This window comes from Pelodiscus sinensis, unplaced genomic scaffold, assembly GCF_049634645.1.
Source record: "Pelodiscus sinensis isolate JC-2024 unplaced genomic scaffold, ASM4963464v1 ctg154, whole genome shotgun sequence".
NCBI lineage: Eukaryota > Metazoa > Chordata > Testudines > Trionychidae > Pelodiscus > Pelodiscus sinensis.
The window spans coordinates 160,326-187,870 of record NW_027465870.1 but is presented as its reverse complement, the minus strand read 5'-3'; the positions used below and the strand labels follow the sequence as shown (position 1 = coordinate 187,870).

General features: G+C 68.1%; 3 protein-coding genes across 7 annotated transcripts; 1 reads left to right on the top strand and 2 right to left on the bottom strand.

Moving 5' to 3' along the window:
- Positions 1-25: 25 nt before the first annotated feature.
- Positions 26-5,557, bottom strand: LOC112547724 (testis-specific serine kinase substrate). Of its 4 annotated transcripts, XM_075915839.1 has the most exons (11): positions 4,874-5,557; positions 4,594-4,765; positions 4,239-4,449; positions 3,812-3,907; positions 3,619-3,702; positions 3,453-3,536; positions 2,744-2,952; positions 1,627-1,776; positions 1,293-1,428; positions 766-890; positions 26-177 (listed from the first exon to the last, which is right to left on the bottom strand). In XM_075915839.1, the coding sequence occupies exons 1-11, from the start codon at positions 5,010-5,012 to the stop codon at positions 63-65; spliced, it is 1,521 nt and encodes a 506-aa protein (XP_075771954.1). In that variant the 5' UTR covers positions 5,013-5,557; the 3' UTR covers positions 26-62. The 4 variants fall into 4 exon arrangements, with proteins under 4 accessions (XP_075771954.1, XP_075771956.1, XP_075771958.1 ...); XM_075915841.1 differs by having other exon boundaries at positions 4,594-5,557; XM_075915843.1 differs by lacking the exon at positions 1,627-1,776.
- Positions 5,558-7,055: 1,498 nt separating this feature from the next.
- AP2A1 (adaptor related protein complex 2 subunit alpha 1) lies at positions 7,056-22,268 on the top strand. 2 transcript variants are annotated; one of them, XM_075915868.1, is made up of 23 exons: positions 7,056-7,211; positions 10,198-10,266; positions 10,501-10,643; positions 10,948-11,141; positions 11,226-11,355; positions 11,913-12,014; positions 12,406-12,514; positions 13,267-13,417; positions 13,588-13,756; positions 13,923-14,060; positions 14,170-14,352; positions 14,561-14,658; positions 15,239-15,470; positions 15,546-15,710; positions 15,924-16,084; positions 16,787-16,855; positions 17,343-17,425; positions 17,712-17,802; positions 18,063-18,185; positions 18,416-18,532; positions 18,659-18,728; positions 18,981-19,115; positions 21,632-22,268. In XM_075915868.1, exons 1-23 carry the CDS (start codon positions 7,145-7,147, stop codon positions 21,707-21,709), a joined length of 2,877 nt encoding a protein of 958 aa, XP_075771983.1. In that variant the 5' UTR covers positions 7,056-7,144; the 3' UTR covers positions 21,710-22,268. The 2 variants fall into 2 exon arrangements, with proteins under 2 accessions (XP_075771983.1, XP_075771984.1); XM_075915869.1 differs by lacking the exon at positions 16,787-16,855.
- A 913-nt stretch (positions 22,269-23,181) lies between these two features.
- LOC102447513 (protein fuzzy homolog) lies at positions 23,182-27,542 on the bottom strand. The gene is given in 14 exon segments (XM_075915886.1): positions 23,182-23,624; positions 23,627-23,668; positions 23,766-23,852; positions 24,381-24,451; positions 24,577-24,671; positions 24,753-24,848; positions 25,011-25,208; positions 25,342-25,446; positions 25,750-25,818; positions 26,766-26,850; positions 27,006-27,084; positions 27,087-27,129; positions 27,323-27,352; positions 27,354-27,542. Coding segments are annotated over 14 exon segments (1,227 nt in total). The 5' UTR covers positions 27,423-27,542; the 3' UTR covers positions 23,182-23,466.
- Between the last annotated feature and the right edge of the window lie 3 nt (positions 27,543-27,545).

Genomic DNA, 27,545 nt, shown 5'->3' with positions numbered 1-27,545 from the left:
CCCCCCCACACGGCAGAGACAAAGGGCCTGGGCAGGTGCTTTATTGGTGGCAGCGGTGGGATTCAGCGCTGCTGCATGGGAGGCGGCGCCATGGGCTGGGGCCCCCCCTCTTGGGACAGCTGGGCCTGCAGGCAGCTGAGCCGGGTGTGGAGCGGGTCCAGGCTGGGGGGCTTCTCCCTGCGGGGGCAGAAGGAGAGGGGTCATGCTTGGGTTCTCCGAGAGCCTTTGTGAGGCTCACGAGCCTTGCAAACTGCTGGGCTATGAATTTGCCGTTGCCGGGTCGCCCCATGCGCTGTTCTCTGAACATGCAGCCGCGGTCCCAGGAGTGAGGAAAAGCCAGACAATATCGTCCTGCCGCCCTATACGTGCCCGGCCCTCCCCCCGGCTCCGAAACAAGCTGTTGGAATTGGAAAAGAGGCAGAGACAAGCGATGATGCAGGAGGGAGCATCTCCTGAGTCTCTTGCTGCTGCCAGGGGGGATACAACAGGCCAGCATGGCCGTGATCTGTGTGGAGCATGTGTGTGTTACCCCTTTGTGTGACACGGGAGCCAGGGGTTGCCCCCAGGATGCTACCAGGTAGCGGGTTTGACACACAAAGGCAAGAGCGATAGGGTTGCCCCTATTGTTCCATGTCCTGGGGAAGGCCTTGAGCCTCCACAGTCCATGGGCAGGGAGTTCCGCAGGTTAACACTGCAGGCAGCAGCCTGAGTGGCCCCCAACATGGGGGGGCGGATACCCCCTCCTTCAGGGGCCCCGTTACTCACTGGGGGTTGAGTCGGACCCGTTCCACATAGGTCTTGGCTCTCAGGGCTTCATCCTGGGCCAGACGCAGGTTGGAGCTCAGGGTCTCGGCTCGGGCGTGATTCTCAAGGGTGGCTTGCTCCAGCTCCTGCACCGGGGGAGGGGAAGGAACAGACTCATTAGGCGGGGGGGGGGGGGGAGAATTAAGGAGGGAGGAACATGGGGTGGGGGAGCGGGCTTGTGGGGAGCCCCAGCCCGTAAAGATGGGGTGGGAGGGGAGGGCTGCACAGCCCCTGCTCCTGTTGTGGGCTAGGGAGTGTCCCCCTGAAAGACTCCTGACCCCCCCACACTCCCGCTGCCCCCCCCCCCCCGCAGCCCCTGCGCCCGGCCCTGCCGCTGCCCCCCCCCCCCCCCCCGCAGCCCCTGCGCCCGGCCCTGCTCCTGTTGTGGGCTAGGGAGTGTCCCCCTGAAAGACTCCTGACCCCCCCGCCCTGCCGCTGCCCCCCCTCCCTCCCGCAGCCCCTGCGCCCGGCCCTGCTCCGCCACGTACCAGGATCTTGGTCTGCAGCCGCTGGCAGGCAGGGCAGGGGGCTGGGGGCAGCCCGCGTTGCCTCAGCTCCTCCAGCAGGGGCGCCACCGCGCACTCCACCGCCTGCCGCAGGCTCTGGGCGCTGACACAGCCCTGGCTGGGGGGGGGACAACGGTCCAAGAGCCTGCTGGTGCCCCCCACTCCCGCCCCGCCCCCCCCAGGCCTGTCGGTGCCCCCCACTCCCGCCCCGCCCCCCCTGGCCTGTCGGTGCCCCCCACTCCCGCCCCGCCCCCCCTGGCCTGTCGGTGCCCCCCCACTCCCGCCCCGCAGCCCCCGTTCTCCCAGCTGCTGCTACCTGACACAGCTGGCGGGGGGCCGTTCGGGCAGCTCCAGGCCCCGCAGGTTCCCCAGCTGACGGGCCACGTCCTCAAGCAGGGGCCTGACCAGCCGCAGCCCCTCGATGTCGGCGCGGAGCTGGCTCAGGGCCTGGGCCGTGTGGCTCGCGCTGCGGGGGGGCGAGGGACGGCCTGAGTCTGCCGCTGGCCTGCGGCCGGGGGTGGGGGGGCTCGGGCCTGGAGGAAGGGGTGGGGCTGGGGGAGCTCGGAGCTGTGTGAGAAGGGGGTGGCCCCGACGGGGGGGGGGCTGGACCGCGCCGGGCTGGGGGGCTCTGCGCCAAAGGAGGCCAGGGCCCCAGGGAACCCAGCCTGTGACAAGCCCTTCCCGGCCTTCCCCAGAGCCAGGCTGGGGGGTGGCGCTGAGGCGGGGGGCGGAAAGGGGGCACAACACCCCATAGGGTGCGGGGGCAAGGAGCCGCTGCCTGGGGGCACCACCCCGCAGCCAGACACACGGACGCCCGGCCCTGAGCAAGCTGCAGCTGCACCCACCTGAGCGGCACCTCGCTGGGTGCCCGACCCCTCTCCCCTGCCCCGCTGCGCCAGCGGGAAGGGGCCCCGGCCCAGCTGCTGAGATGGAGCCTGCCCCTGCAGGGGGAGGACGGGGAGGGGGACTATGTGACGGGGGGGGGGGTAATGTCACAGCTGGCGCTTTGCCCCGGAGCAGGGCCCCGAACTTTCCTAGGCCCCTGGCTAAGCGGCCCCCCGGCTTCGGTCTCGTGGGGGGGGGGGTGACGACGAAGGGGGAATTTTCTTCCCTTTGGTATGTGAGGGCTACTGGCCTGTAATAACCCTGGGCGTGCCTCAGTTTCCCTGGGCACGGCTCTGGTGCCTGGGTGGGGATGGGAATTTCAGTGCGAGTGTCTCCCCCACACACCCACCGAACCTGAGCCTGGCAGGGGGCGATTGGGTGACACCTTATGCCGGGGAAGCAGGATAAAGGCCGGAGAAGGGGCCTGGTAGGGGGCTGGCACCAGGGGCTGGAATGGGGGCCGGGCTGGCTGGGGAGGGGACAAGGAGGTGGGGGCCAATGCACCAGCCCCCCCAACCTAGGCTCATCCCACCCCCTGCCCCCCTCACCTGGACTCCTCCAGCGCAGCACCCGTCCCTCTGCCCTCTGGCCCGATGCCCAGCGCCCCCTGCTGGCGTCCAGCCGCATCGGTGGGGCTGCCCCCGGCCTCCTCCGCACTGCGCGTGGGGATCCCTGCGGCCACCTGCTGCTCCGGCTCCTGCCCCTGCCCGCCGAGCTCCCCGCCCTGCGCCTGCCGCTGCAGCATCCGCAGCTTCTCCTGGGGGCAGGGCTGTGAGCTTCCCCCCGGCAGTGCCCCGACCAGAGACCCCGGGGCTGTGAGCTTCCCCCCGGCAGTGCCCGACCAGAGACCCCGGGGCTGTGAGCTTCCCCCCGGCAGTGCCCCTGACCAGAGACCCCGGGGCTGTGAGCTCCCCCCCGGCAGTGCCCCGACCAGAGATCCCGGGGCTGTGAGCTTCCCCCCGGCAGTGCCCCAACCAGAGACCCCGGGGCTGTGAGCTTCCCCCCGGCAGTGCCCCGACCAGAGACCCCGGGGCTGTGAGCTTCCCCCCGGCAGTGCCCCCGACCAGAGACCCCGGGGGCTGTGAGCTTCCCCCCGGCAGTGCCCCGACCAGAGATCCTGGGGCTGTGAGCTTCCCCCCAGCAGTGCCCCCTGCCAGACACCCCGGTGCTGTGAGCTTCCCCCCAGCAGTGTCCTCAGCCAGGGACCCTGGGCTGCGAGCTTCCCCGCGGCAGTGCCCAGCTGGGCCCCGCCCTCACCTCCAGCAGCACTGAGCTTTTCTTGAGTGCGTTGGTTTTGATCTCCGTGTCTTCTACCGACTGGCTGACCTTGCGGCAGCTTTCCTGGGGGGGGCGGAGAGGAAGGGGTTAGCATCCTGGGGAGCTGGTCCCCCCGCTCCGGCACGGGGCCCGGGGCCCCCCTCACCTGGAGCTGGGTGCAGTACTCCTCCAGGTCCTCCGCCTCCCGCCGTCGGCGCTCCAGGGTGTCGCACAGCATGGAGCACTCGCTCTGGGGGGCAGAGGAGGAGGGGTCACAGGCAGGGGGGCACGGCCTGGGCTGGGAATAGGGGAGCCATGGAGGGGAATCGGGGGGGCAGGCGGCCATGAGGGGCACCGACCTGGAGGCTCTGCACCCGCCGGTTGACGCGGGACGCCCGCTCCTTGAGGCTGGTGACGGAGTCCTTGGCACGCACCAGGCCGCTGGTCACCATGTCCTGGGGGGGAGGGAGATGGCAACAGGGGGTCAGGGGGCCCCCCACACCTGGGATCCCCCTGTTGACCCCCTCCTACCTGGGACCCAAGGAGTAGATTCTACTGCCCCCATATAGGGGGAGTCCCACTAGGAGAATCCCCGGGGGGGGGGTGCCCACAAGGAGAGAGGTGCTGATGGGCGAGGGCTGGGGGGGGGGGGGTCTTTGCACATGGGGAGGGTGTTGGTGTCCCCAGACAGAATGGAGGGGTCTGTGTCGACCCACCCGGGTGTGGTATCTCCGGGGGGGAGGGTCAGTCACCCAGGGCGGGGTCCCACAAGCAGAGGGGTCTCACCAGGGGGGTGGGCGGGTCGGTGTCGTCCTCAGACCAGGCCGGGTCCCCGTGGGGCAGGGGCGGGCTCAGGGGGGCAGCCCCCCGCCCGGCCCCGTCGTCCGTGGACTCAGAGTCCTCGCCCGTCAGGTTGAGCAGCGAGACGTTGGTGCAGGCTGAGGAGCGCTTCAGGTTCAGGCGGGGAGGGGGCTCGCCGGCCAGGGGGGGCTCCACCCTGCGGGGAGGGGGTGGGGTCAGCCACTCCCATCCTGCCTGCTCCCCACAACTCCCTTCCCCCCCGCCCAGTCAGGCCCAGCCCCCTTCTTTGCTCCCCACAGCCTGCCCCCTTTCCCCCCATCCCGCTGTCCCCAGGCCCCACCCATGGAAGGACACAGCTTTCTTCTTTTTGGGGAGCCCCTTGGGGCTGGCTTTGCCCAACAGGTCCCGGGTGCTCTGGGTTCGGGTCTCTGCCCCAGAGGGGGGGTCCCCAGCCTCGTTGATCTCCTTCGACTGCCAGATGGTTTTCACCACCACGCTGGCCATGATCCTGGCTGGGCCGGGCCCTGGGGGCTCCTCCAGCAGGGGCCAGGCCCTCGCGCCAAGGGCAGGCTGCTGGTGCCTGGCAGTTCACTAGAGCAAGGGACTAGAGCTCGGTAAAGAGGGTGGCGGAGCTGGTGCCAGCCCCTCGTGCGAAGGGCTTTCGCCGTGAGCTGCCCCAGCTGCACCCCCCGTGACCTCACAAGCGCCACCGCGGCCACAGCCGTCAGGTGACACCCCCGCAAGGTTCCATGAGGTCATCGGGGTTCTTCAAGAGGAAGGGGCCGGCGTGTGTGTCATAGACGCTGCACTGCTCCAGGGGAAGAGCCACTTCTCGTGGGCCCAAAGCGGGAGGGGCCAGAGGGGGAGCTCTTTGCCCAAAGGCCTGATCTAGCAGTTGGGAACCCCTGGGAGCCTGCGACAACGCTGGGAGCACTGGCCGGTGCTGGCACTCGGGCGCTCTGTGCCCCGGGGCAGGTGTGATCTCCGGGCCCCACGCCCGGCCCGCTCATCTCGGTGTCCCAGCTAGGCACCCAGAACCAGGCCAGCCGGCTGAGGGGCGCTGCGTATCACAGGGCCGGGCCTGGAGTTCCCTCGCTGACACAGGGCCTTCCTACCCTCCCCCCGGTAACACTGCAGCGCATGGGGGGGAAACTGAGGCACACCCAGGCTTCCTGACACAGGACTCCACCACCGCCCACTTGGGCAGGTGAGCAAATGGCTGCCCTGGGGGGAAGGGCAGGGCAGTGTGGGGAGGAGGAAGGGCTGGCAGGAGCCTGCAGGGCAGCGATTTGGCAAAAGGAGGGAGGCACCTTCCGGGCCAGGCACCGCCCCAGAGCCCGGGAGAGGAGAAAAGGGGAAGCAAGATTAGGAGAGCAAAAAGGGTGGGGGCGGGAAGAGCCCCACAGGCACCAAACCCAGGAAGTCCCGGCTCCCAGCCCCCCCTCCCCCCAGAGAACCCAGGAGTCTGGATTCCCCCCCCCCCACTAGTTCCCCCTCCCGCCAGAGAACCCAGGAGTCTGGGTTCCCAACCCCCTCCCCCACTAGTTCCCCCTCCCCCCAGAGAACCCAGGAGTCTGGGTTCCCCCCCCCCCACTAGTTCCCCCTCCCCCCAGAGAACCCAGGAGTCTGGGTTCCCAACCCCCCCCACTAGTTCCCCCTCCCCCCCAGAGAACCCAGGAGTCTGGGTTCCCAACCCCCCCCACTAGTTCCCCCTCCCCCCCCAGAGAACCCAGGAGTCTGGGTTCCCAACCCCCCCCCACTAGTTCCCCCTCCCCCCCCAGAGAACCCAGGAATCTGGGTCCCCCCCCCCCCCCCCCCCAGAGAACCCAGGAGTCTGGGTTCCCCCCCCCCCCCACTAGTTCCCCCCTCCCCCCCAGAGAACCAGGAGTCTGGGTCCCCCTAGAGAACCCAGGAGTCTGGGTTCCCCCTCCCCCCAGAGAACTCAGAGTCCAGGCTCCTAGCCCCGCCTCTCACTAGCCCCTCCCTCCCGAGAACCCAGGAGTCCGGGCTCGTAATCCCCCCTCGCTGCAGGCCCATCCACCAATCCCCTTCCTCAGTTGGGCCATGGGCCCGCCCCCTTCCGCTTATGGGCTTGCGGGGCTGCAGGCCCAACCAATGAGGGCAGGGAAGGGGCGGGATTTAACGTTGACCGGCAGGGTGCTCGTCCAATGAGTGCGGAGCGTAGGCGGGACACAGCGGTGAATGACAGCGGCGGGGCTACGGCTCATTGGCGGACTCGACCTTAGCTGGGACAACGGGCACGAGGAAGAGGGGCGCTGAGAGGCCCGCCAATGGGGACGGGAAGTGGGCGGGGCCGGCCGTGAGCGATAGTGGGGCTGTCCAATGAGCGCTGGTAGGTGGGAGGGCTGCGCGGAGTGGTTGCTGGCCGGCCAATTGGCGCGCGGCATAGGCGGGTTGGCTCTGAGCGATGAGGAGGTCTGTCCAATGAGCGCTGACCGGTGGGAAGGGCTGACCCTGAGAGGCGGCCGGTCAAGCCAATGGACAACGTTAAAGGGCGGGGCTGCGTCTGAGGGATAGTGGAGCTGTCCAATGGGCATGCGTCATAGGCGGGACTAGTGATGAGCGACAGCGACTCTGCCCAATGAGCGCTGAGAGGTGGGAGGGGCTGACCCTGAGAGGTGGTCGTCATGCCAATTCGGGGTAGTGGAGCTGTCCAATGGGCGCGGTGCGTGGGCGGGGCTGGTTCCGAGGTTCAGCGAGTTCGCCCAATGGGCGCGGGTCGTGGGCGGGGCTGTCCAATGGGCGCGGGCGCGCTGTGAGCGGCGGGTGCGGCGGCCAATGGGGGCGGTGCGGGGGCGGGCGGCGCTGGGCCGGGCCCGGAGCTGCCGGAGGAGCCGTCGCGCGGGGAAGCGGGTCCCGCAGCCGCCAAGATGCCGGCCGTGTCCAAGGGGGACGGGATGCGGGGCCTGGCGGTCTTCATCTCCGACATCCGCAACTGTGAGCGGGGGGGGGGAGGGGGTACACAGTGGGGGAGGGGGTACGGGGGGGGGAGGGGCTGGAGGGGGGATGGGGTACAGGGTGGGGGAGGGGGTACACAGTGGGGGAGGGGTACAGAGAGGGGAGTGGGGGAGGGGTTGGAGGGGAGATGGGGTACAGGGTGGGGGAGGGGCTGGCGGGAGGGGGGGTGAGGGAGGGGGTACACAGTGGGGGAGGGGTACAGAGAGGGGAGTGGGGGAGGGGTTGGAGGGGGGCTGGGGGAGGGGCTGGGGGGAGGGGGTACACAGTGGGGGAGGGGTACAGAGAAGGGAGTGGGGGAGGGGTTGGAGGGGAGATGGGGGAGGGGCTGGGGGAGGGGGTACACTGGGGGAGGGGTACAGAGAAGGGAGTGGGGGAGGGGTTGGAGGGGAGATGGGGGAGGGGCTGGGGGAGGGGTACAGAGAGGGGAGTGGGGGAGGGGTTGGAGGGGGGATGGGGTACAGGGTGGGGGAGGGGCTGGAGGGAGGAGGGCTGAGGGAGGGGGTACACAGTGGGGGAGGGGTACAGAGAGGGGAGTGGGGGAGGGGCTGGCAGGAGGAGGGGGTCCAGAGTGAGGGGGAGGCGGGGTGTCGTGAGGGGCGGAGATTGCAGGGCGCTGAGGAGGGCGAGCGCTTAGCACGGGGCTGTGGGGGCACCACTGAGGGGAAGAGCAGGGGCAGGGTGGGGGGTTGTCGTTGGGAGAGCAGGAGGCAGGGATGGGGATGGGGGGAGGCAGGGGAGGAGTTGGCAGGGGGAGGGGGCAGAGGGGGTGTGGAATGTGGGGAAGGGATTAAAGGTGATAGGCGGCATCCTAGGGGCCAGGGACTGAGGCCGCTGGGGAGAATAGGAGGGGCTGTGGAGGGGGCAGAGACCATGGAGGGGCAGGCGGGGAGAGACTGGGCTTGTGGGGAGACCCATGCGGGGGTGAGTGAGGGGAAGGGGTTAGACTGGAGCTGTCCTGGGAGAGGCCCTGGGGAGGGAGATAAGGATATCGTGTGTGGGAGGGGAAATTGGGGCCAAGCAGAGGAGACTGAGGCAGCCCTGAGTGGGGGATGTCTGCATGGGGGGGCTGTAATGGGAGGGGCAGGCAGGCGTAGCGAGGGGGAGAAGCGGGGCAATGTTGAGGGCGGAGCTGGGGCGGGAGGGGCCAGACACTGGAGTGTGGGGCAGGGAGGAGGGAATGGGGAGAAGAGAGAGCGCATGGGGGGGCTCTTGTTTGGAGGAGAGATGGGGGCTGAGGCGGCACATGCAGGACAGAGATCAGGGCTGCTTGTGGGTCTGACTGGAGGTGAGGGAGGGTGGAAGGCAGGAGAGACCAGGGAGGGGGCTGACGGGGGGAAGCAGGACCCACACGGGGCCCTGAGAACTGAGGCAGAATGGATGGGGACCTGGCAGCACTGGGGAGACTGGCATGGGGGCAGAGTCTGCTGCTGTGAAGTCATGTCTATCTGGGGCCCCCCAATCCATCATCCAGAGAAGGGAGAGGCCCTGGTTGATTGGGAGGCCTCCCTGGTGATGGGCACCTGGGGGTGAGGCAGTGGGTGGCATTAGGGGTTTGAGTTTGGGGAGCCCACGGGAGGCGCAGCAGCCTGGGGGTGCTGGTATTGATGAGTATCACGGGGTCTGATGGAGGAGCTGGGGGGGTTGGAGCATGGAGCCCCTGCCCCACACCAAAGGGCCATGTCACCAGGTGAGGGGGCCTGAATCCATCAGGGGGGCGGGGGCGGGGCACTCTCATCCCATCCGAGAGGAGTTTCCTGTTGCTGGCGTGGCTGGGAAAGTGACTGACTAGGCTGCTGCCCCGCTTCCCCCCTGAAATGGGGCCCCATTTGTGGAGCTGGGCCCAGCTGCCCCTAGAGACCTGCTGTTTACGAGGCCTCTGGCTTGGTGCTCACACGCCACATCTGTGAATGGTTCCTTCCCCACCCCACCCCAGGGCTGGCTGCTGCCCAAGCCTGTCCAGCTGGGTACCCTGGCCCGCTGGGCAGCACTGGGGTGGCCCTCCAAGCTGCCACCTTTCCTCCCCATCCTACCCCCTTGTGTCTGGCAGGGGCTGCTCTGTCTCCTGCTGAGCACCCGTGTTCCAGTGGCAGGGAGTTCCCCAGGCCAGTCATTCTTTCAGCACCCCCTCATCATGGGGAGAAGGTTTGCTCGGGCTCGCTGGCCTGGGAATCTCACTCACTGCAGCTTTGCAAGGGCTATGCTACAGCTTTGGACCAGCCTCAGGCGGAGCCCCAGGGTCCCACTCTGTGTGCAGGGCTAGGCACACAGCCCCCCTGGGAACCAGCCCCCCACAAGTGCTGGGACTGACCGAGCCAGCTGCTGTTGCTCCCTCCCCCTCTGCCTGTCTGTCTTCCAGAGCCAGTCCCAGCCATCTGGCCCGCTGGCCCCCCACCGCCACCCCACACTGAGCTCCCAAGCCCAGCTGGCCCCTCAGCTAGGCCCCCAGAGCAGCATCTTAACCCTTTCCCGTCTGCAGGGTAGCCACTCAAAGCGCGGAGGGAAACTGAGGCAGCTGCAACTGCCCTAAAAATTGAACAGGAAATTCCTGCTTTATCATGGAGGCTGATCAGGACTCTGCAGCCTCAGCTCCTGGGGGGAGACCAGCCCCTGTGCCTGGCCCCAGAGGGGGTCACATCTCAGCATCAGGCTGGATAACCAGCCCCCCGAGTGTCTCCAAGCGCTCCTGTAGGGAAGCCTGGGGACTGTGGCCCAGGGAATTCTGGAGGAGAGATGGTGGATGGGGCTGGATGGACACTGCAGTGGGGGGTTGAGGCCCGGGAGGGGAAGGGAGATGGCAGGGGGGTTGTTGGGGAACTTGATAGATCCCAGCACATCCCCATGGATGTTCCTGTCCCCTCTGGGGCATCAGCTCCGTCCCGGCCCCAGGGCAGGGCCTGGCTGGCTCGGGAGTGGCAGGGTGGCCTGTCTGTCTCCCCTGAGTCTGCTCTTGCTGCCCTTGTTCCAGGTAAAAGCAAAGAGGCTGAAATCAAGAGGATCAACAAGGAGCTGGCGAACATCCGCTCCAAGTTCAAGGGTGAGGGCGAGCTCTGCTGCGGGGGTGCGGGCTCCCCGTCTGCTGGGGTGTGGGGTGGGGGGCTTCAGGCCGTGTTGTCCCTCTGCAACCCCTCCCCTATCCAGACAGGCACCCACCCCTTCCCTTGTCCCCCCATGCACCCTAGGGACAGCCCCCCCAACCTCCTGCTGCTCCCCAGGATGAGACCCCACCTCCCCGCCCCGTCACTCACCCTTCTCGCTCGGGCGCCCCCAGGGGACAAGGCGCTGGACGGCTACAGCAAGAAGAAGTACGTGTGCAAGCTGCTCTTCATCTTCCTGCTGGGCCATGACATCGACTTTGGGCACATGGAGGCCGTCAACCTGCTGAGCTCCAACAAGTACACGGAGAAGCAAATTGTGAGTGTGGCTGGAGCCGGGGGGTCGTGCATGTGGGTGCTGCTGAGGTGGGACTGGGGGTGGGGGGTGGTAGGGAGGGGGCGGAGCTGGGCTGGGGAGAATAGAGGTGAGGTTAGGGAGAGGGCGGGGCTGAAAAGGAAAGGGGTGGAGCTGGGGAGGGAAAAGGAGGGTTTGGGAGGGGCAGAGCTGAGGGAAGGGTGGGGCTTAGAGAAGGGGCGGAGCTCGTGTTCCCACTGCAGTGCTGGGTGGCCGAGGGGTGATCTCTGCGGGAGCCCTGCCCCATTGCACTCTGGTGTCCCCCCAGGGTTACCTGTTCATCTCGGTGCTGGTGAACTCCAATAGCGAACTGATCCGCCTCATCAACAACGCCATCAAGAACGACCTGGCGAGCCGCAACCCCACCTTCATGTGCCTGGCACTGCACTGCATCGCCAACGTGGGCAGCCGCGAGATGGGCGAGGCCTTCACCTCCGAGGTGCCCCGTGTCCTGGTGGCTGGGTAAGCAGGGCCCCTCGCTGCGGGGGGGAGGGGACAGAGACCCGCCTGCCCGCCTGACCGGCCCACGTCTGCTTCTCCCCGCAGGGACACCATGGACAGCGTCAAGCAGAGCGCAGCCCTCTGCCTCCTGCGCCTCTACAAGACCTCGCCCGACCTAGTGCCCATGGGCGAGTGGACGTCCCGCGTGGTGCACCTGCTCAACGACCAGCACATGGTACATCCAGTCCCAGCCCCCCCACGGCCAGCACGTGGTCCGTCCTGCCCTCCCCCTCCCCCAAAATGGCCAGCGCGTGGTGCATCCTGTCCCCCTCCCCCCAACGACCAGCACATGGTACATTCAGTCCCAGCCCCCCCCACGGCCAGCACGTGGTCCGTCCTGCCCTCCCCCCCCCCCCCAAAATGGCCAGCGCGTGGTGCGTCCTGTCCCCCTCCCCCCAACGGCCAGCGCGTGGTGCGTCCTGTCCCAGTGCACATGGTACGTCCTGCTTCAATTCCAGTCCCCCCCCCCCATAACTAGCACAAGGTATGTCCCTTAACAACATACATTCTGCCCCACCCGTGAACAGCACATGGTATGTCCCATTCCAATTCCACTCAGCAGCCAGCTCGTGGTCCTGCCCTGGCAATAACCACCCCGTGGTGTATCCCACCCAATCGCCCCCACAACAACCAGTACATGGTACGTCCTGCACCCCTCAGCACTGCCCCATGGTACAGCTGAACTCCTCAGCACTTGGTATGCCCCAGGTGGTCTGACTCCTCCCCCCGCAGGGCGTGGTCACGGCTGCTGTCAGCCTCATCACCTGTCTCTGCAAGAAGAACCCCGACGACTTCAAGACGTGTGTCTCCCTGGCCGTGTCCAGGCTGAGCCGGGTCAGTGGGGCGGGGCGCTTGGCTTCCGGCTGGGGGTGGGGGACAGAGGGGGCCGGACGCCTGGCTTCCAGCTGCGGGGGTGGTAGAGGGGCCGGACACCTGGCTTCCAGCTGTGGGGGTGGTAGAGGGGCTGGACACCTGGCTTCCACCTGGGGTGGCCACCTGGGTTGTGCATCATTGCTGGGAGAGGGGGCTGGACACCTGTGTTTCACCTGGCTGGCGGGGGTGGGTGAGAGTGGGGTCTAGTGGTTACAATGGAAGGGGGCCAAGCTAGGAGCCAGGACTCCTGATTCTGTCCCCCGCTCAGGCCAGGCGGTGAGGCCGAGCGGTTGGGGCGGGGGCAGGGAGGGCACATGGCTGGGGACTGACCCCTCTTGTGGCCCCTGTGCAGATCGTCTCGTCGGCGTCCACGGACCTGCAGGATTACACCTACTACTTCGTGCCGGCCCCGTGGCTCTCGGTGAAACTCCTGCGCTTGCTGGAGTGCTACCCGCCGCCAGGTAGGTGGGGCTCCCCTCGGCTGGGCTTTGGGGGAGAGGTGAGCCGCAGGCCCCTGCGGCCGCTCATGGGGGAGAGTGGGACTGGGCATTGGGGTCTCTGTGATCCGGGGGGACTGGGCGCCGAGGTCTCCGTGGGCCGGGGGAGGCGGGGGGAATGGGCGCCGGGACTGGGCGCCGGGGTCTCTGGGGGAGGCGGGGGGACTGGGCGCCGGGATCTCTGTGGGCCGGGGGAGGCGGGGGGACTGGGCGCCGGGGTCTCTGGGGGAGGCGGGGGGACTGGGCGCCGGGGTCTCTGGGGGAGGCGGGGGGACTGGGCGCCGGGGTCTCTGGGGGAGGCGGGGGGACTGGGCGCCGGGGTCTCTGGGGGAGGCAGGGGGACTGGGCGCCAGGGTCTCTGGGGGAGGTGGGGGGACTGGGCGCCGGGATCTCTGTGGGCCGGGGGAGGCGGGGGGACTGGGCGCCGGGGTCTCTGGGGGAGGCGGGGGGACTGGGCGCCGGGGTCTCTGGGGGAGGCGGGGGGACTGGGCGCCGGGATCTCTGTGGGCCGGGGGAGGCGGGGGGACTGGGCGCTGGGATCTCTGTGGGCCGGGGGAGGCGGGGGGACTGGGCGCCGGGGTCTCTGGGGGAGGCGGGGGGACTGGGCGCCGGGGTCTGTGTGGGCCGGGGGAGGTGGGGGAATGGGCGCCGGGGTCTCTGGGGGAGGCGGGGGGACTGGGCGCCGGGGTCTCAGTCCCTGACGGTGCCCTGCGCAGAGGACGCGGCAGTGAAGGGGCGGCTGGTCGAGTGCCTGGAGACTGTCCTCAACAAGGCCCAGGAACCCCCCAAGTCCAAGAAGGTTCAACATTCCAACGCGAAGAACGCCGTCCTCTTTGAGTGCATCAGCCTCATCATCCACTACGACAGGTCGGCCTCACCCCCCCACCCCGAGCCCCACCCCAGCAGACCCCCCGGTGCCTCCTGCATGTCCTGGCCCCCCTCCATTCCAGCCCTGTCCCACATGGCCTCTCTCGCCAGACCCACAGTGCAGCTGCCGCCCCAAAGCCGCTGACCACCTGTTGTGTCCCGCCCCATAGCGAGCCCAACCTGCTTGTGCGGGCCTGTAACCAGCTGGGCCAGTTCCTGCAGCACCGGGAGACCAACCTGCGGTACCTGGCGCTGGAGAGCATGTGCACCCTGGCCAGCTCCGAGTTCTCCCACGAGGCCGTCAAGACCCACATTGAGACCGTCATCAACGCGCTAAAGGTCCGTGGGGGCGGTGCTAGGTCCAGGGGTGGAGCCAGGGGGGAGGATGGGACTTGGTAGAGTGGGGGCAGAGTCGGGGAGGGACCGTGGGCGTGTCCTGCTTTGGGGGAGGGCTGGGATACCCCTGCAGCTGGTGCTGACTCCCCCCCCCCCCCCCCCCCCCCAGACGGAACGCGATGTGAGTGTGCGGCAGCGGGCGGCCGACCTGCTCTACGCCATGTGCGATCGCACCAATGCCAAGCAGATCGTGTCCGAAATGCTCAGCTACCTGGAGACGGCCGACTACTCCATCCGCGAGGAGATCGTGAGTGGGGCAGGGCGGGCGGGGAGCCCAGGCGCCGGGGTCCCCTCCAGGCTCTGGGGGGCGGGCGGGGCGGCTGGTGCGGGCATGAGCCGGCCTGTGGCGCCCCCAGGTGCTGAAAGTGGCCATCCTGGCGGAGAAGTACGCGGTGGATTACAGCTGGTACGTGGACACGATCCTCAACCTGATCCGCATCGCGGGCGACTACGTGAGCGAGGAGGTCTGGTACCGCGTCATCCAGATCGTCATCAACCGGGACGACGTGCAGGGCTACGCCGCCAAGACCGTCTTCGAGGTGGGCCGGGGGCCGGGCGGGCGAGGGGCACTGCGGGGGGGCAGGAGCCACCAGCTGCCGCACCCTCTAGCTCAGGGCCCCCCCCCCCCGTTCCCCGTACTCAGGGGTCGCTCCTGGCCCCTCCCTCTGCCCTTTCTGGGTGTTTGGGCCCTGGCGCCCCTCTGGGGTGGGTCCTCCCAGCGTGGGCTCACCTGACCCCTCCCCCCAGGCCCTGCAGGCCCCCGCCTGCCACGAGAACATGGTGAAGGTCGGGGGCTACATCCTGGGCGAGTTTGGGAACCTCATCGCCGGAGACCCCCGCTCCAGGTACGGGGGAGGGAGCGCTGGGGGGAGGCACCCCACGGGGGAGGGGCATCAGAGGGTCCTGCTGCAGGTGTGGGGGAGGGGCGATGAAGATCCCTGGCTCTAGGTATGGGGGAGAGGGGCATCAGAGGTTCCCGCTTCAGGTGTGGGGGAGCAAGGGCTACGGGGAGGGGCATCGGAGGTTCCCGCTCTAGGTGCGGGGAGGAGGGGCCCTGTAGGGGAGGGGCATCGGAGGTTCCCGCTCTAGGTGCGGGGAGGAGGGGCCCTGTAGGGGAGGGGCATCGGAGGTTCCCGCTCTAGGTGCGGGGAGGAGGGGCCCTGTAGGGGAGGGGCATCGGAGGTTCCCGCTCTAGGTGCGGGGAGGAGGGGCCCTGTAGGGGAGGGGTATCGGGGGTTCCCGCTCCCGGTATGGGGGAGGGACGCTGGAGGCCCCCCTGCTCCAGGTAGGGGGTGGAGGTTCCCGCTCTAGGTGCGGGGAGGAGGGACGCTGGAGGCCCCCCTGCTCCAGGCCCGGGGTGCAGGGGTCCTGCGGGGGGGCCCTGGCCTCGGCAGGCCGCGCTGACGCCCGGCCCGGTGCCCGCAGCCCCCTGGTGCAGTTCAGCCTCCTGCACTGCAAGTTCCACCTGTGCAGCGTGGCCACGCGGGCCCTGCTCCTCTCCACCTACATCAAGTTCATCAACCTCTTCCCGGAGACCAAGGGCACCATCCAGGAGGTGCTGCGCTCCGACAGCCAGCTCCGCAACGCCGACGTGGAGCTGCAGCAGCGGGCCGTGGAGTACCTCAAGCTCAGCTCCATCGCCAGCACCGACGTCCTGGTGAGCGCCGGGCCCGGCCGGGGGGGCGGGGCTGCCCCGGGGGCGGCGGCGTGACCCGGCCCTCTCTCCCGCCAGGCCACGGTGCTGGAGGAGATGCCGCCCTTCCCGGAGCGCGAGTCGTCCATCCTGGCCAAGCTGAAGAAGAAGAAAGGCCCCGGGGCCGGCAGCGAGCTGGACGAGGGGAAGAAGGAGCCTGGAGCCGAGCTCAACGGGGGCATGGAGCCCGCAGCCAGCACGGCGGTGAGCAGCGCGGGGCGGCCGCCAGAGCCCGGGACCCGCTTGGCTCTCGGCAGGGCGCTGGGGTTTAGCCGGGAGGGGACCCGGAGCCCCGAGGCCTGGGGCGCCCGGCGGGATCACCCAGTGCCAGCGGGAGGGGCAGCCCCCGGCAGGGTTTGTTCTTGGCCCCCCGTTCCCTCAGCTGATCGATCTCACTCCTGCCCCTTTCCCCCCCAGTCCACCCCCTCGCCATCAGCTGACCTGCTGGGGCTCCGGGCGGCCCCCCCCGCCAGCTCCGCCGCCCCTCCCAGCACTGGGAACCTGCTGGTGGACGTCTTCTCCGACAGCAGCAACGCCGCGCCTGGCCTGGCGCCCGCCACCGAGGACAACTTCCTCAGGTGAGGGGGGCCTGCCCCTCACCCCCGTCTGGCCTGATCTGCCTGGCTTGGGGGCAGGGAACGGTGCTGGCTGGCTCATGCAGAGGGTGGGGATGGGGCTTGTGACCTGGCTGGCTCAGGGTGGGGGGAATGGCTGCCTTAGGGGGCCGGGAACAGGGCTTGGGGCCTGCCCCCTGCCCTCGTTCTGTCGGCTTTTTCTGTGCCATGAAGTGTTTGGGCCTGGGAACCCGGCGTTGTGGGGAGCCCGTGGGGGTGTCTGTGCTCCTGGGGGCGTGGCATGAGCTCATTTGGGGGGGCGAGGAAGTCTGTGCTTGTGGCCTGCAGGGGCAGTTTGGTCACATCTAGGTAGGGTGCTGTGTGTGTGGAGGGGGGCCTCTGCCCCGGCCTGTCGGTCTCCTCTCTGCCCCCCCACCTCTTGCTGCCTTGGGACTGGGTGTCGCTTTCGACTGGTGCTCTGCAGCTGCCCTGGGATTGGCCGATGCGGTGACTTGGAGCTGGGGTGGGTGCTGGGAAGGGGGGCTGTCGGGACGCCTGGGTTCTCTCCCCAGCTCGAGGGGAGTGGGGTGTAGTGGTTAGAGCAGGCCGCCGGGGTTCTCTGCCCAGCCCTGCTTGCCTGGCTTTGCGCCTGCCTGTCCGGGAGCTAACCCCCCGCCTGGTCCTGCCGGTGACGCCTCTTCTCTGCTCTCCCGCTGCCCCGCTCAGCTCGGCAGCGGCTGCCTCCGCCGACGACCCTGCTTTGCCTGTCGCTGAAGCTGACGAGCTGCTCAACAAGTAAGAGACCGAGGGGGAGCTGAGCCCCCGGGGGGTGTGCGCTGCCGGTGGGAGCAGCCGCCCCTCGCTGACACTGGCCCCCCTGCACCGCCCCAGGACAGGATGGGGACTCTGCTTGTGGCTAGGGGCGTCTCACGCTTGTCTGTCGCACACTGACCCTTGCACCAGCTCTCACGACTGCGACTCGCGTCTGCCCGTTTGCTGGGGGGCTGGGACCTCAGCAGTGAGGGGCTGGACTGTGCTGGGGGGCTTGGACCTCAGGAGCATGGGGGGGGAGGAGCTGGACTGGGGGAGATTAAAGACTCAGGTCCTTTAGCCAAAGGCCAACAAGGTGGAGTTTGTTCGTCACGTAGCTGGCTCTGGGCGGTGGGGTCTGTAGGTGGGAGTGAGGGGAACCCACAGGGTTAGGCTGGCAGGGGTGGTAGGGAGGGGCACCGGCAGGGCTGGGGGGTACCGGCAGGGCCCAGCTCACTACCGCCCGTGGCAGGTTCGTGTGTAAGAACAACGGGGTGCTCTTTGAGAACCAGCTGCTGCAGATCGGCGTGAAATCGGAGTTCCGGCAGAACCTGGGTGAGTGGGGTTGCAGGGGCTGCCAGGGGCTGCCCAAGGGCTAGAGACGGGTCGGCTAACCGAGAATTCACGAGGTTAATTGACCAGTCTGTTCTCTATCTAACATCCCTCGGGTAGGGGGCTTGGGGTATCGGCTCCCCCCCTGCCACCTCAGACCTGGGTGAGAGTAGGAGGAGGGGCTCTGGGACCAGGTGTAGGGGAGGGGACTGTAGGGGTAAGGGGTTGGGAGGGCTCTGGGATGCAGGGCATGGGGGGAGCCAGCCCCCCTCACTCGCTCTCGTTCCAGGCCGGATGTACCTATTCTATGGGAACAAGACGTCGGTTCAGTTCCAGAATTTCACCCCAACGGTTTCCTACCCCGGCGAGCTGCAGAGCCATATCCTCGGGGGGGGGCAGGAGACAGGGTGGGATGTGGGGAGGGGGGTGGCTGAGGAGCAGGCATAGAGGGGCCCGGGATGGCCGAGGGGGATCCCAGGGAGGCTGGCACTGAGGGGCCCGGGATGGCCGAGGGGGGTCCCGGGGAGGCTGGCGCTGAGGGGCCCGGGGTGGCCGAGGGGGATCCCGGGGAGGCTGGCGCTGAGGGGCAGGGGGTGGCCGAGGGGACCCAGGGGCCCTGCCCCTCCTTAGCGGGCACACAGCTGAACATGCAGACGAAGGCCGTGGACCCGCTGGTGGAGGGCGGGGCCCAGGTGCAGCAGGTGCTGAACATCGAGTGTCTGAGCGACTTCACCCTCGCCCCGCTGCTCAACATCAAGTTCCGGTAGGACGGGGACGGAGGCGGAGCTGCGTCGCCCGGGGGGAGGAGTCGGGGGGAGGGAGGAGCCAGTGTGTGTCTGGGGGTGGAGCTGGGTGTTGGGGGCGGGGGGAGGAACCAGAGAGGGGAGGAGCTTGGGGCAGAGCCCAGCATGGCTGTATGCTAGCAGCTGGGCTTTGGGGGTGTTAGAGCGAGACCCCGGGGGCTCCCCCCTGACGGCTCCCCCCTCCCCCCAGGTACGGGGGCACCCTGCAGAACATCACCCTGAAGCTGCCGGTCACCCTGAACAAGTTCTTCCAGGCCACCGAGATGCTGTCGCAGGATTTCTTCCAGCGCTGGAAGCAGCTCAGCCAGTAGGTGGGGGCAGGAGGGGCCAGGCCAGGGCAGCCAGAGGGGAGAGGGCCGGGCCGGGCGGGAGCTGGGGGCACCATGCCATACCCGGAGTGTATCAGCCCCACTTCTCCCCCCGCTGCCCACAGGCCGCAGCAGGAAGCCCAGAAGATCTTCAAGGCAAATCACCCCATGGACTCGGAGGTGACCAAGGCCAAGGTGAGCAGCTGGGTGGGGGGTGAGGAGCCAGGAGAGGAGTCTAGTGGTTAGAGTAGCGGGGGCTGGGTGAGGAGCCAGGACTCTTGGGTTCTCTCCCCAGCACTGGAAGGGGAGAGGAGTCTAATGGTTAGAGTAACGGGGGCTGGGTTCTCTCCCTGGCTGTGACTGGCTGACTCTGGGGCCATGTGGGGATCCTGGTGGGGGGCAGGAGCCCCTCTGACCCCTCCCAAGACCCACTCTGGCTCTCCCCAGCTCCTGGGCTTCGGCTGTGCCCTGCTGGACAAGGTGGACCCCAACCCTGACAACTACGTGGGGGCCGGCATCATCCAGACCAAGTCACTGCAGGTCGGCTGCCTCCTGCGGCTGGAGCCCAACGCCCAGGCCCAGGTGCGGGGCCGGGGAACCGGGCGGGGTGGGTGGGTTGGGGGGCAGGGGTGCCATGGAGGCTGGATGCAGGGAGTTATGGGAGAGGTTTTGGAGAACTGTTGGGGGGCACTTGGAGGTGAAGGAAGTTTGGAAGGGCTGAGGGGGGCAATTGGGAGCTGTGGGGTGGAGATGGGGGGGAGGCTTTGGGTGTTGTGGGGGGTGAAGGGAGGTGTGGGGGCCTGTCAGGTTGGAGCTGGGGGGGAAGTTCTGGGGGGCTGCCGGGTGGGGACAGGATGCCAGTTGGAGTGGGGGTTGGGGGAGGCTTTGGGGAGGGGGACAGAGGGGAAGTCTGGGGGGGCTGGTTGGGGGAGCGGATGGGGAATTCGGGGGGCTGGTTGGCGTGGGGATTGGGGGAGGCTTTGGGGGGCAGAGGGGAAGTCTGGGGGGGCTGGTTGGGGGAGCGGATGGGGAACTCGGGGGGCTGGTTGGCGTAGGGATTGGGGCAGGCTTTGGGGGGCAGAGGGGAAGTCTGGGGGGGCTGGTTGGGGGAGCAGATGGGGAGTTTGGGGGGCTGGTTGGCGTGGGGATTGGGGGAGGCTTTGGGGGGCAGAGGGGAAGTCTGGGGGGGCTGGTTGGGGGAGCGGATGGGGAGTTCGGGGGGCTGGTTGGCGTGGGGATTGGGGCAGGCTTTGGGGGGCAGAGGGGAAGTCTGGGGGGGCTGGTTGGGGGAGCAGATGGGGAGTTTGGGGGGCTGGTTGGCGTGGGGATTGGGGGAGGCTTTGGGGGGCAGAGGGGAAGTCTGGGGGGGCTGGTTGGGGGAGCGGATGGGGAGTTCGGGGGGCTGGTTGGCGTGGGGATTGGGGCAGGCTTTGGGGGGCAGAGGGGAAGTCTGGGGGGGCTGGTTGGGGGAGCGGATGGGGAACTCGGGGGGCTGGTTGGCGTGGGGATTGGGGAGGCTTTGGGGGGCAGAGGGGAAGTCTGGGGGGGCTGGTTGGGGGAGCGGATGGGGAACTCGGGGGGCTGGTTGGCGTGGGGATTGGGGCAGGCTTTGGGGGGCAGAGGGGAAGTCTGGGGGGGCTGGTTGGGGGAGCGGATGGGGAACTTGGGGGGCTGGTTGGCGTGGGGATTGGGGAGGCTTTGGGGGGCAGAGGGGAAGTCTGGGGGGGCTGGTTGGGGGAGCGGATGGGGAACTCGGGGGGCTGGTTGGTGTGGGGATTGGGGAGGCTTTGGGGGGCAGAGGGGAAGTCTGGGGGGGCTGGTTGGGGGAGCGGACGGGGAAGTTCGGGGGGCTGGTTGGCGTGGGGATTGGGGGAGGCTTTGGGGGCAGAGGGGAAGTCTGGGGGGCTGGTTGGGGGAGCGGATGGGGAACTCGGGGGGCTGGTTGGCGTGGGGATTGGGGAGGCTTTGGGGGGCAGAGGGGAAGTCTGGGGGGCTGGTTGGGGGAGCGGATGGGGAGTTCGGGGGGCTGGTTGGCGTGGGGATTGGGGAGGCTTTGGGGGGCAGAGGGGAAGTCTGGGGGGCTGGTTGGAGGAGCGGATGGGGAACTTGGGGGGCTGGTTGGCGTGGGGATTGGGGCAGGCTTTGGGGGGCAGAGGGGAAGTCTGGGGGGCTGGTTGGGGGAGCGGATGGGGAACTCGGGGGGCTGGTTGGCGTGGGGATTGGGGCAGGCTTTGGGGGGCAGAGGGGAAGTCTGGGGGGCTGGTTGGGGGAGCGGATGGGGAACTTGGGGGGCTGGTTGGCGTGGGGATTGGGGAGGCTTTGGGGGGCAGAGGGGAAGTCTGGGGGGCTGGTTGGGGGAGTGGATGGGGAGTTCGGGGGGCTGGTTGGCGTGGGGATTGGGGGAGGCTTTGGGGGGCAGAGGGGAAGTCTGGGGGGGCTGGTTGGGGGAGCAGATGGGGAGTTCGGGGGGCTGGTTGGCGTGGGGATTGGGGGAGGCTTTGGGGGCAGAGGGGAAGTCTGGGGGGGCTGGTTGGGGGAGCGGATGGGGAACTCGGGGGGCTGGTTGGCGTGGGGATTGGGGGAGGCTTTGGGGGGCAGAGGGGAAGTCTGGGGGGGCTGGTTGGGGGAGCGGATGGGGAGTTCGGGGGGCTGGTTGGCGTGGGGATTGGGGAGGCTTTGGGGGGCAGAGGGGAAGTCTGGGGGGGCTGGTTGGGGGAGTGGATGGGGAGTTCGGGGGGCTGGTTGGCGTGGGGATTGGGGAGGCTTTGGGGGGCAGAGGGGAAGTCTGGGGGGCTGGTTGGGGGAGCGGATGGGGAACTCGGGGGGCTGGTTGGCGTGGGGATTGGGGAGGCTTTGGGGGGCAGAGGGGAAGTCTGGGGGGGCTGGTTGGGGGAGCGGATGGGGAACTCGGGGGCTGGTTGGCGTGGGGATTGGGGAGGCTTTGGGGGGCAGAGGGGAAGTCTGGGGGGGCTGGTTGGGGGAGCGGATGGGGAACTCGGGGGGCTGGTTGGCGTGGGGATTGGGGAGGCTTTGGGGGGCAGAGGGGAAGTTGGGGGTGGGAGTTGGGTGCCCCTGACCCCCGGACTCCCCCCCCCCAGATGTACCGCCTGACGCTGCGAACCAGCCGGGACACGGTGTCGCGGCACCTCTGCGGGCTGCTGGCCGAGCAGTTCTGAGCGGCGCCGGCCCGGGGGCGTCTGCACCGCGCCCCCCCTCGTCCTGTTGTCGTGGTAACCGTGTTTCATGGCCTGGCCCCAGGGCCCAGCGCTTGGGACGGCCCAGCCGGCCCGCGGGAGCCGCCTTTGCCCCGTTCCCTGGGCCTGGGGGAGCCGGAGTGTCTGTTTACATTAAGCCCCCGCGCGAGCTCCGTGGCCCCCCGGCCCCGCCCGGAGAGAGGGGCTCAGAGGGGGAGGGCTGCCCCACCCCTGGCAGCTCAGAGCAGCTGGGGGGGCTGCCAACGGCCCCTAGCCCTGACCCCCCATCCTGGGGCTGGACCATGGGTGGGGGAAGTGAGGGGTTGCCCCCCCCAAAGGGAAGATATTATGGGGGGGCTGCATCTCCTGCCTCCCCTCCCACGTGGGACCCGGCCCCTGTGGCCTGCGCCCCCCTGGAGGGGCGGGGGGCCCGTGTGACTTGCCATTCTAGGTGTTTCTAGCGCCGCCCTGTGCGGCAGTGAGCGCGTGTATCGATCTCCATGTGACTGTAATAAACGGGGGGTCGCCCCCCCACGCCACCCGGCCGCCTCCTGCGCTGCTGCCCCCTGGGGGCCCAGGGGCTGGGGACACGGGGGCCCTCCGGACTGGGGGGGGCAGGGGCTCAGAACCCAGATGCCGCCAGAGGAGGAAGCAGGGGCCGGTGATACACAGGGAGCAGCCTTCTCCCCAGCAGGGTGTGGGGGGAAATCCTTCAGTCTTGGGTCCCTGTGCCCCAGGAGTTCTTCCATACACCCCAAAACCTCCTGGGCTGGGGCCATGTGGAGTCCAGGTTCCCTGCAGCTTGGGGTCTTTCCCTGCTTTCTCTGGGCCCTCGCGCGTCTGCTTCTGCTGGGACGCACGCTCCTGTCACCTCAGCCTGTCTGCTGGGGTCTCCTGGACAGGAAACCAGGGCTGGGGGAGGCCCTGCCCCCACTCCCAGGCTTTCTTCTGGCCTCTCTGCGGACTGGAGCTGGCCTCTTGGGGTGATCATCCTTCTCTAGCCGGCCTTGCTACCAATCCCAGCGCTGCCACCACCTGTTGTGGGCTCAGAGTGGGTGCTGGGTAGGCCCCTCTTGTGTGAGCGTGCTCTTTGAGGGGTAACCCCCCTGGGCCTAGCATGGAGCCGTGCACACACCTTGCAGGCTGCCCCCTCAATCTTTTGTTTCTGGACAGTGGAGGTTGGGGGGCAAGCAGGACCCCTGGATCTCCCCACAGGAGCTGGTTTCCCTAGCGGACCCCTGTTAATTGCTAGGAAACAAACGGCTGGCTATTTGAATTCTTCTGCAAAGAAAACACCTCACCGTGCCCCTCTAGTTAGTCACGTGCATAGGGGAAACTGAGGCACATGTGCTGAAATAGGGGATATGATTGTGATGTGGTGAAAGTCAATAAGGCAGAGCTGTTTGCGCCTCACAAGACCCAGGGGTCACTCCATGGAATGAACAGGCAGCAGGTTTAAAACAAACAGGAATGTATTTCTGCACCTGACGTGTGGAACTCCCTGCTGCAGGATGCAGTGCAGGCCAAGTCTACACCAGGGTTCACAGCAGAACTAGGGCCACACACTGCTGGCTCGTGTGGGCAGCCAGGACCCTGGCCCTCACAGCCCATGGGTCTGGCCCAGTCTGGCTGTTCTCTGGTATGTACAAGAGTCCTGCAACAATCCCTGTAGCCCCCCAGATATCCATTCCTGGCCCTGTTGTGGCACCGCAGTGGAACCCAGGGGCCAGGCCAGCACATCAGCAGGTAGCGTCCCCGATGAGGTGCTGCAGGGCACGGGTGGCTAGGGACCGCAGGCTGAAGGTGGGCACGTGTGATGCCAGGAGCAGGAAGAGCTGGTGCTGGGGGGCATGGATGGCATAGGCCTTGTGGGTGGTGCTCACTATGTAGCAGTGCGGGCGTGGTGTGGAAAGCCAGCTTGGAACGGCTCCTGCAGGGGGGCTGCCAGAAACGGTGGGTTACAGGGGCCAGGAGGGGAGCGTGAGGCCCCCAGTGGGTCTGAGCCCCCCCTCCCCCGCTCCTCCCCTCCCCCACTCACCTGGGCTGCCCTCCCAGGGGAAGTAGCAGGTGGTGATCAGGGCATAGAAGTGGCGCAGGGCCCGAGCTCGGCCCTTGGGGGATAGACCTGGGGGGAGGGGAGACACTGAAATAGGGTGCTGGGCCCCCCCAGCCCGAGATGTATCCCCCCTGCTCCCCAGGTGCACTTGCGATGTGGGATGGGGGAGAAGCAACCTGCCCTGGGGTTGGCTGGGGGGGGGGGGTCAGGGCCTACCCAGTGCAGGGGGCACTATCTAGGGCTGGACGGAGGCACTGTTGGGTGATCGGGGAGCTGATTTGGGGGTTAGGTCATAGCCTTTCCCCAGGGGCTGGATGGGGGGCAGGACATCCCCCCGTGGACTCAGTTGGGGGACAGGCGGTACCCCTCCCCATGGGCTGGATGGGGGGCAGGACATCCCCCGTGGACTCAGTTGGGGGGCAGGCGGTACCCCTCCCCATGGGCTGGATGGGGGGCAGGACATCCCCCGTGGATGCAGTTGGGGGGCAGGCGGTACCCCTCCCCATGGGCTGGATGGGGGGCAGGACATCCCCCGTGGACTCAGTTCGGGGGCAGGCGGTACCCCTCCCCATGGGCTGGATGGGGGGCAGGACATACCCTCCCCCGCTGATGCTGGGAGCTGCACTGAGCTCTGGCTGCTTCTCTGTTCCCGATTGATCAACAAAAACCTGAGAGAGAAGAGAAATAGGGGGAGGGGCGCTAGGGGCACCGCTGGCCTGGCCCTCTGGGGTGCCCGGCTGCAGCCCCGGCCATCCCATCTCCCCTATGCCTCCCCCTGCCCTGGGGCACTCACGCCAGGACTCCGGGGGGCAGCGAGGCGCCGGCGGGCGGGGGGCTCACACAGGCCTGCAGTGGCTCCAGCAGCGGCTTCCAGAACCGTGGCACCAGCTGGGGGCACAGGGGAGAAGGGGTTAAATGGGGGCGCGGGGGGGGGGGGCGGGATCCTCCCCTTGGCCTGCCCACACCCACCTCGGTCTCCACGGTGGGCAGGGCTGGGCTGGGCCCACAGAGCAAGCAGGCCTCCAGGCCGGGCAGCAGCTGGCAGGTGAGGAGCCGGTGGGGGACCTGGGGGGGGGGGCACAGTCAGAGAGATCCCTGTCCCCCAGCCTCCCCACATCCACACCCTCCACCCCAACCCTCCACTGCCCGAGCCTCCCCACCTGCAGACCCCCAACCCCCCAGTCTCTACCCCTTCCATAACATTTCCCCCACCCCCCGCACTCTCACCGTGGGGCTGCCGTGGGGCAGGTAGATGGGGTAGTCCCGTGTCGTGTGGGGGGGCAGCGAGCCCACCAGCCAGCTCAGCAACAGCAGCTCCTGGGGGGCCAGCTGCCACCAGGGCTCCGTGGCCAGCGCCAGGCGCCCCCCAACCACCAGACAGCCAAAGCGGCTCTCAGCTGCGCCCGCGAAGGCCTCCAGGCACTCCTGGGCATGGGGACCAGAGACGGGTCAGTGGGGTGGCCCCTCCCCCCTGCATCCAGCTCACCCTGTTCCCCACCCTGCAGGCCTGGCTCCCCAGCATTCCCCCAGGCTGGGGTTGTCTCCCTGGGGTGCTCACCTGCAGGACTGCGCTGTGGGGCACAGGGACACACTCCACACACTGGGTCAGGTCCCCGCTCCGCTCCAGGGGCACCAGGAAGCTGTCAATCAGCTTGTAGCAGGCCTGGGGGCAGGGAAGGGGCTGGTGAGGCCAGGAGCCCTGTGGGGCAGCCCCATGACCTCCCATCTAGCCCGAGGTAGGGGCAGGATGTGCCGCCGTGGGCTGGGGCTGATACCTCACCACCTCCCCCCCCACACACACACCCTGTGGGGCCCGGGCTGGGGAGACAGCCCAGCCCCTCTTTCCCCAGAGCCTGGGATTGAGAAGGACCCAGTCACACACCCCTTGGAGTGGGGGGAGGGTCCCAGTTTTCCCCCTCCCCCCTTCAAGGCCCAAGTTTTGGGGGACTCCAGTCCCTCCACGTACCCTCAGGTCCTTTTTGAGGCGTTCAATGTTGCGGACGTTCACCAGCTCCTCCAAGCCCAGGATCAGCACCTGAAACAAGTTCCCCAGCCAGTCTGTCGCCCCTAAGGCCCCCTCACAGGGCTGGGTGGCCAGCCGGGGAGACGGAGCATCGGGGGCAATGCCTGGTCTTGGGGCAGCGTGTTCCAGGGCCCGCTGGGCAAACCCAGGATCTGCTGGGGGTTAACTGTCCTTCCCCCAGGCCAGCCCCAGTGGGGTGGGGTGACCATGCCTGGGGCTCTGGCTACCCTGCGTCTCTCAGTGGTCCTGTTGTGGCCAGACCAAGCTGCAGTCAGTGTGTCTTGGCTGCAAACTGCCACCTCCCTTGTCTCCTGCTGTCCACTCGCTGAGGACTGGCCTGAGCAGCACGGGCCAGTACAGGCCCCAGGGGACCTGCTGGTCACCCCCTGCCAGAGTTCCCTCGAGGGCTTGGGGGGCATCCAGGGGAGATTCAGCTGCCAGCCAGCCGAGAAGCAGAGCGCCCCTAGCCAGCAGCCCGTGTTTCTCCTGGTGGTGCGTGTTGGCACATGCTTCGGTGCACGGAACAATATTTATTCCACTCATGGATGGGATGGAAACAAGTCGAGGGAACGCGGCTCTCTCCGCTCTGCCGACTGGCCCGCGATTCCTCCCCTTTATTTCCCTCCTTTCCGCAGTTACTGACCCGTGAGGGCCCGTATCCCGTGGCAGCCCACGGAGCTTAAAAGCGGAGAGGGGCCTGGTCAGAGATGTTCTCAAAGCCGGGGGCCCCGGATCCCCCTTGGGCACGGCTGCCACCCCTCTGAGCAGGTCAGCTCTATTCGCCTCTTGGACCACGTGGCTCAGCCAGCAGGGCCTCTCCCGGGGGGGGCGGTTCCAGGGCTAGTGACCCCGGGCAGCAGCCTTGGGAAGTTTGTGCTCTGCGTCCCCTCGGGCAGCACTGGGGCTCTGGGACAGCTCTCTGACATGTCCCTCGGACTGGCCGGGGGCAGGGGCCTCACCATGGCGCTGAAAGCGTTGTCCAGCAGGCGCCCCAGGGCAAAGTCACTGGCTCCTTCCTCCGATGACAGGACGATGAGGGTGATGCTGGAAAAGTCAGGGTGATGATGAGGTTCATGGGGGCAGCTGCTCCCCATTCCATCCCCCGATAATCCCCAGCCCCCCGAGGTAGCATCTCCTGTTACCAGACATCTGCAGCCCTCAGCTCCCCGCCTGCCCCCTCCCCGCGGCTGCCCCCGGACCTGTTGTGGAAGACCCTCCAAGCCACACGGGTGTTGGCGGTGCAGGTTGCCGTCAGCAGGACGTCCAGGTTTGCCCCCGAACATGTGCACCCCCATTCAGGGAGCCGATCACCGAGAAGGGCAGCTGTGGAGAGAGCGACACTCAAGGGGGGGGGGGCATAAGGGAACCAAAACTCCTGGGTTATCTCCTTGGCATGGTTGGCTCAGAGTTAATTAGCGCCCCCCCCCCAGCAGCTAATCTCTTTCCTCCCTATAACCCCCCATTCCAGGCTTAGCGGGCAGATGCCCCATGGTGTGGGGAGGGTCAGGGGCCTCACCTGGTGCTTGGAGGATGCCCCTTTGCTGCGGCCAGAACAGGGGGACCCCGCTGCTGGCGGTGAGGCAGAGCAGAGTGACGGAGCCTCCCTCCTCCCCCATGGTGCCCCAGCCAGTGGAGCCCAGCCCTGGCTACCCCAGACTGTTGAGGGGGAAGAGAGGTGCCTGGTGACACTCAAGCCCCGCCCACTCACTGACCTCTCCCCTCCTCTGGCCCCACCCACT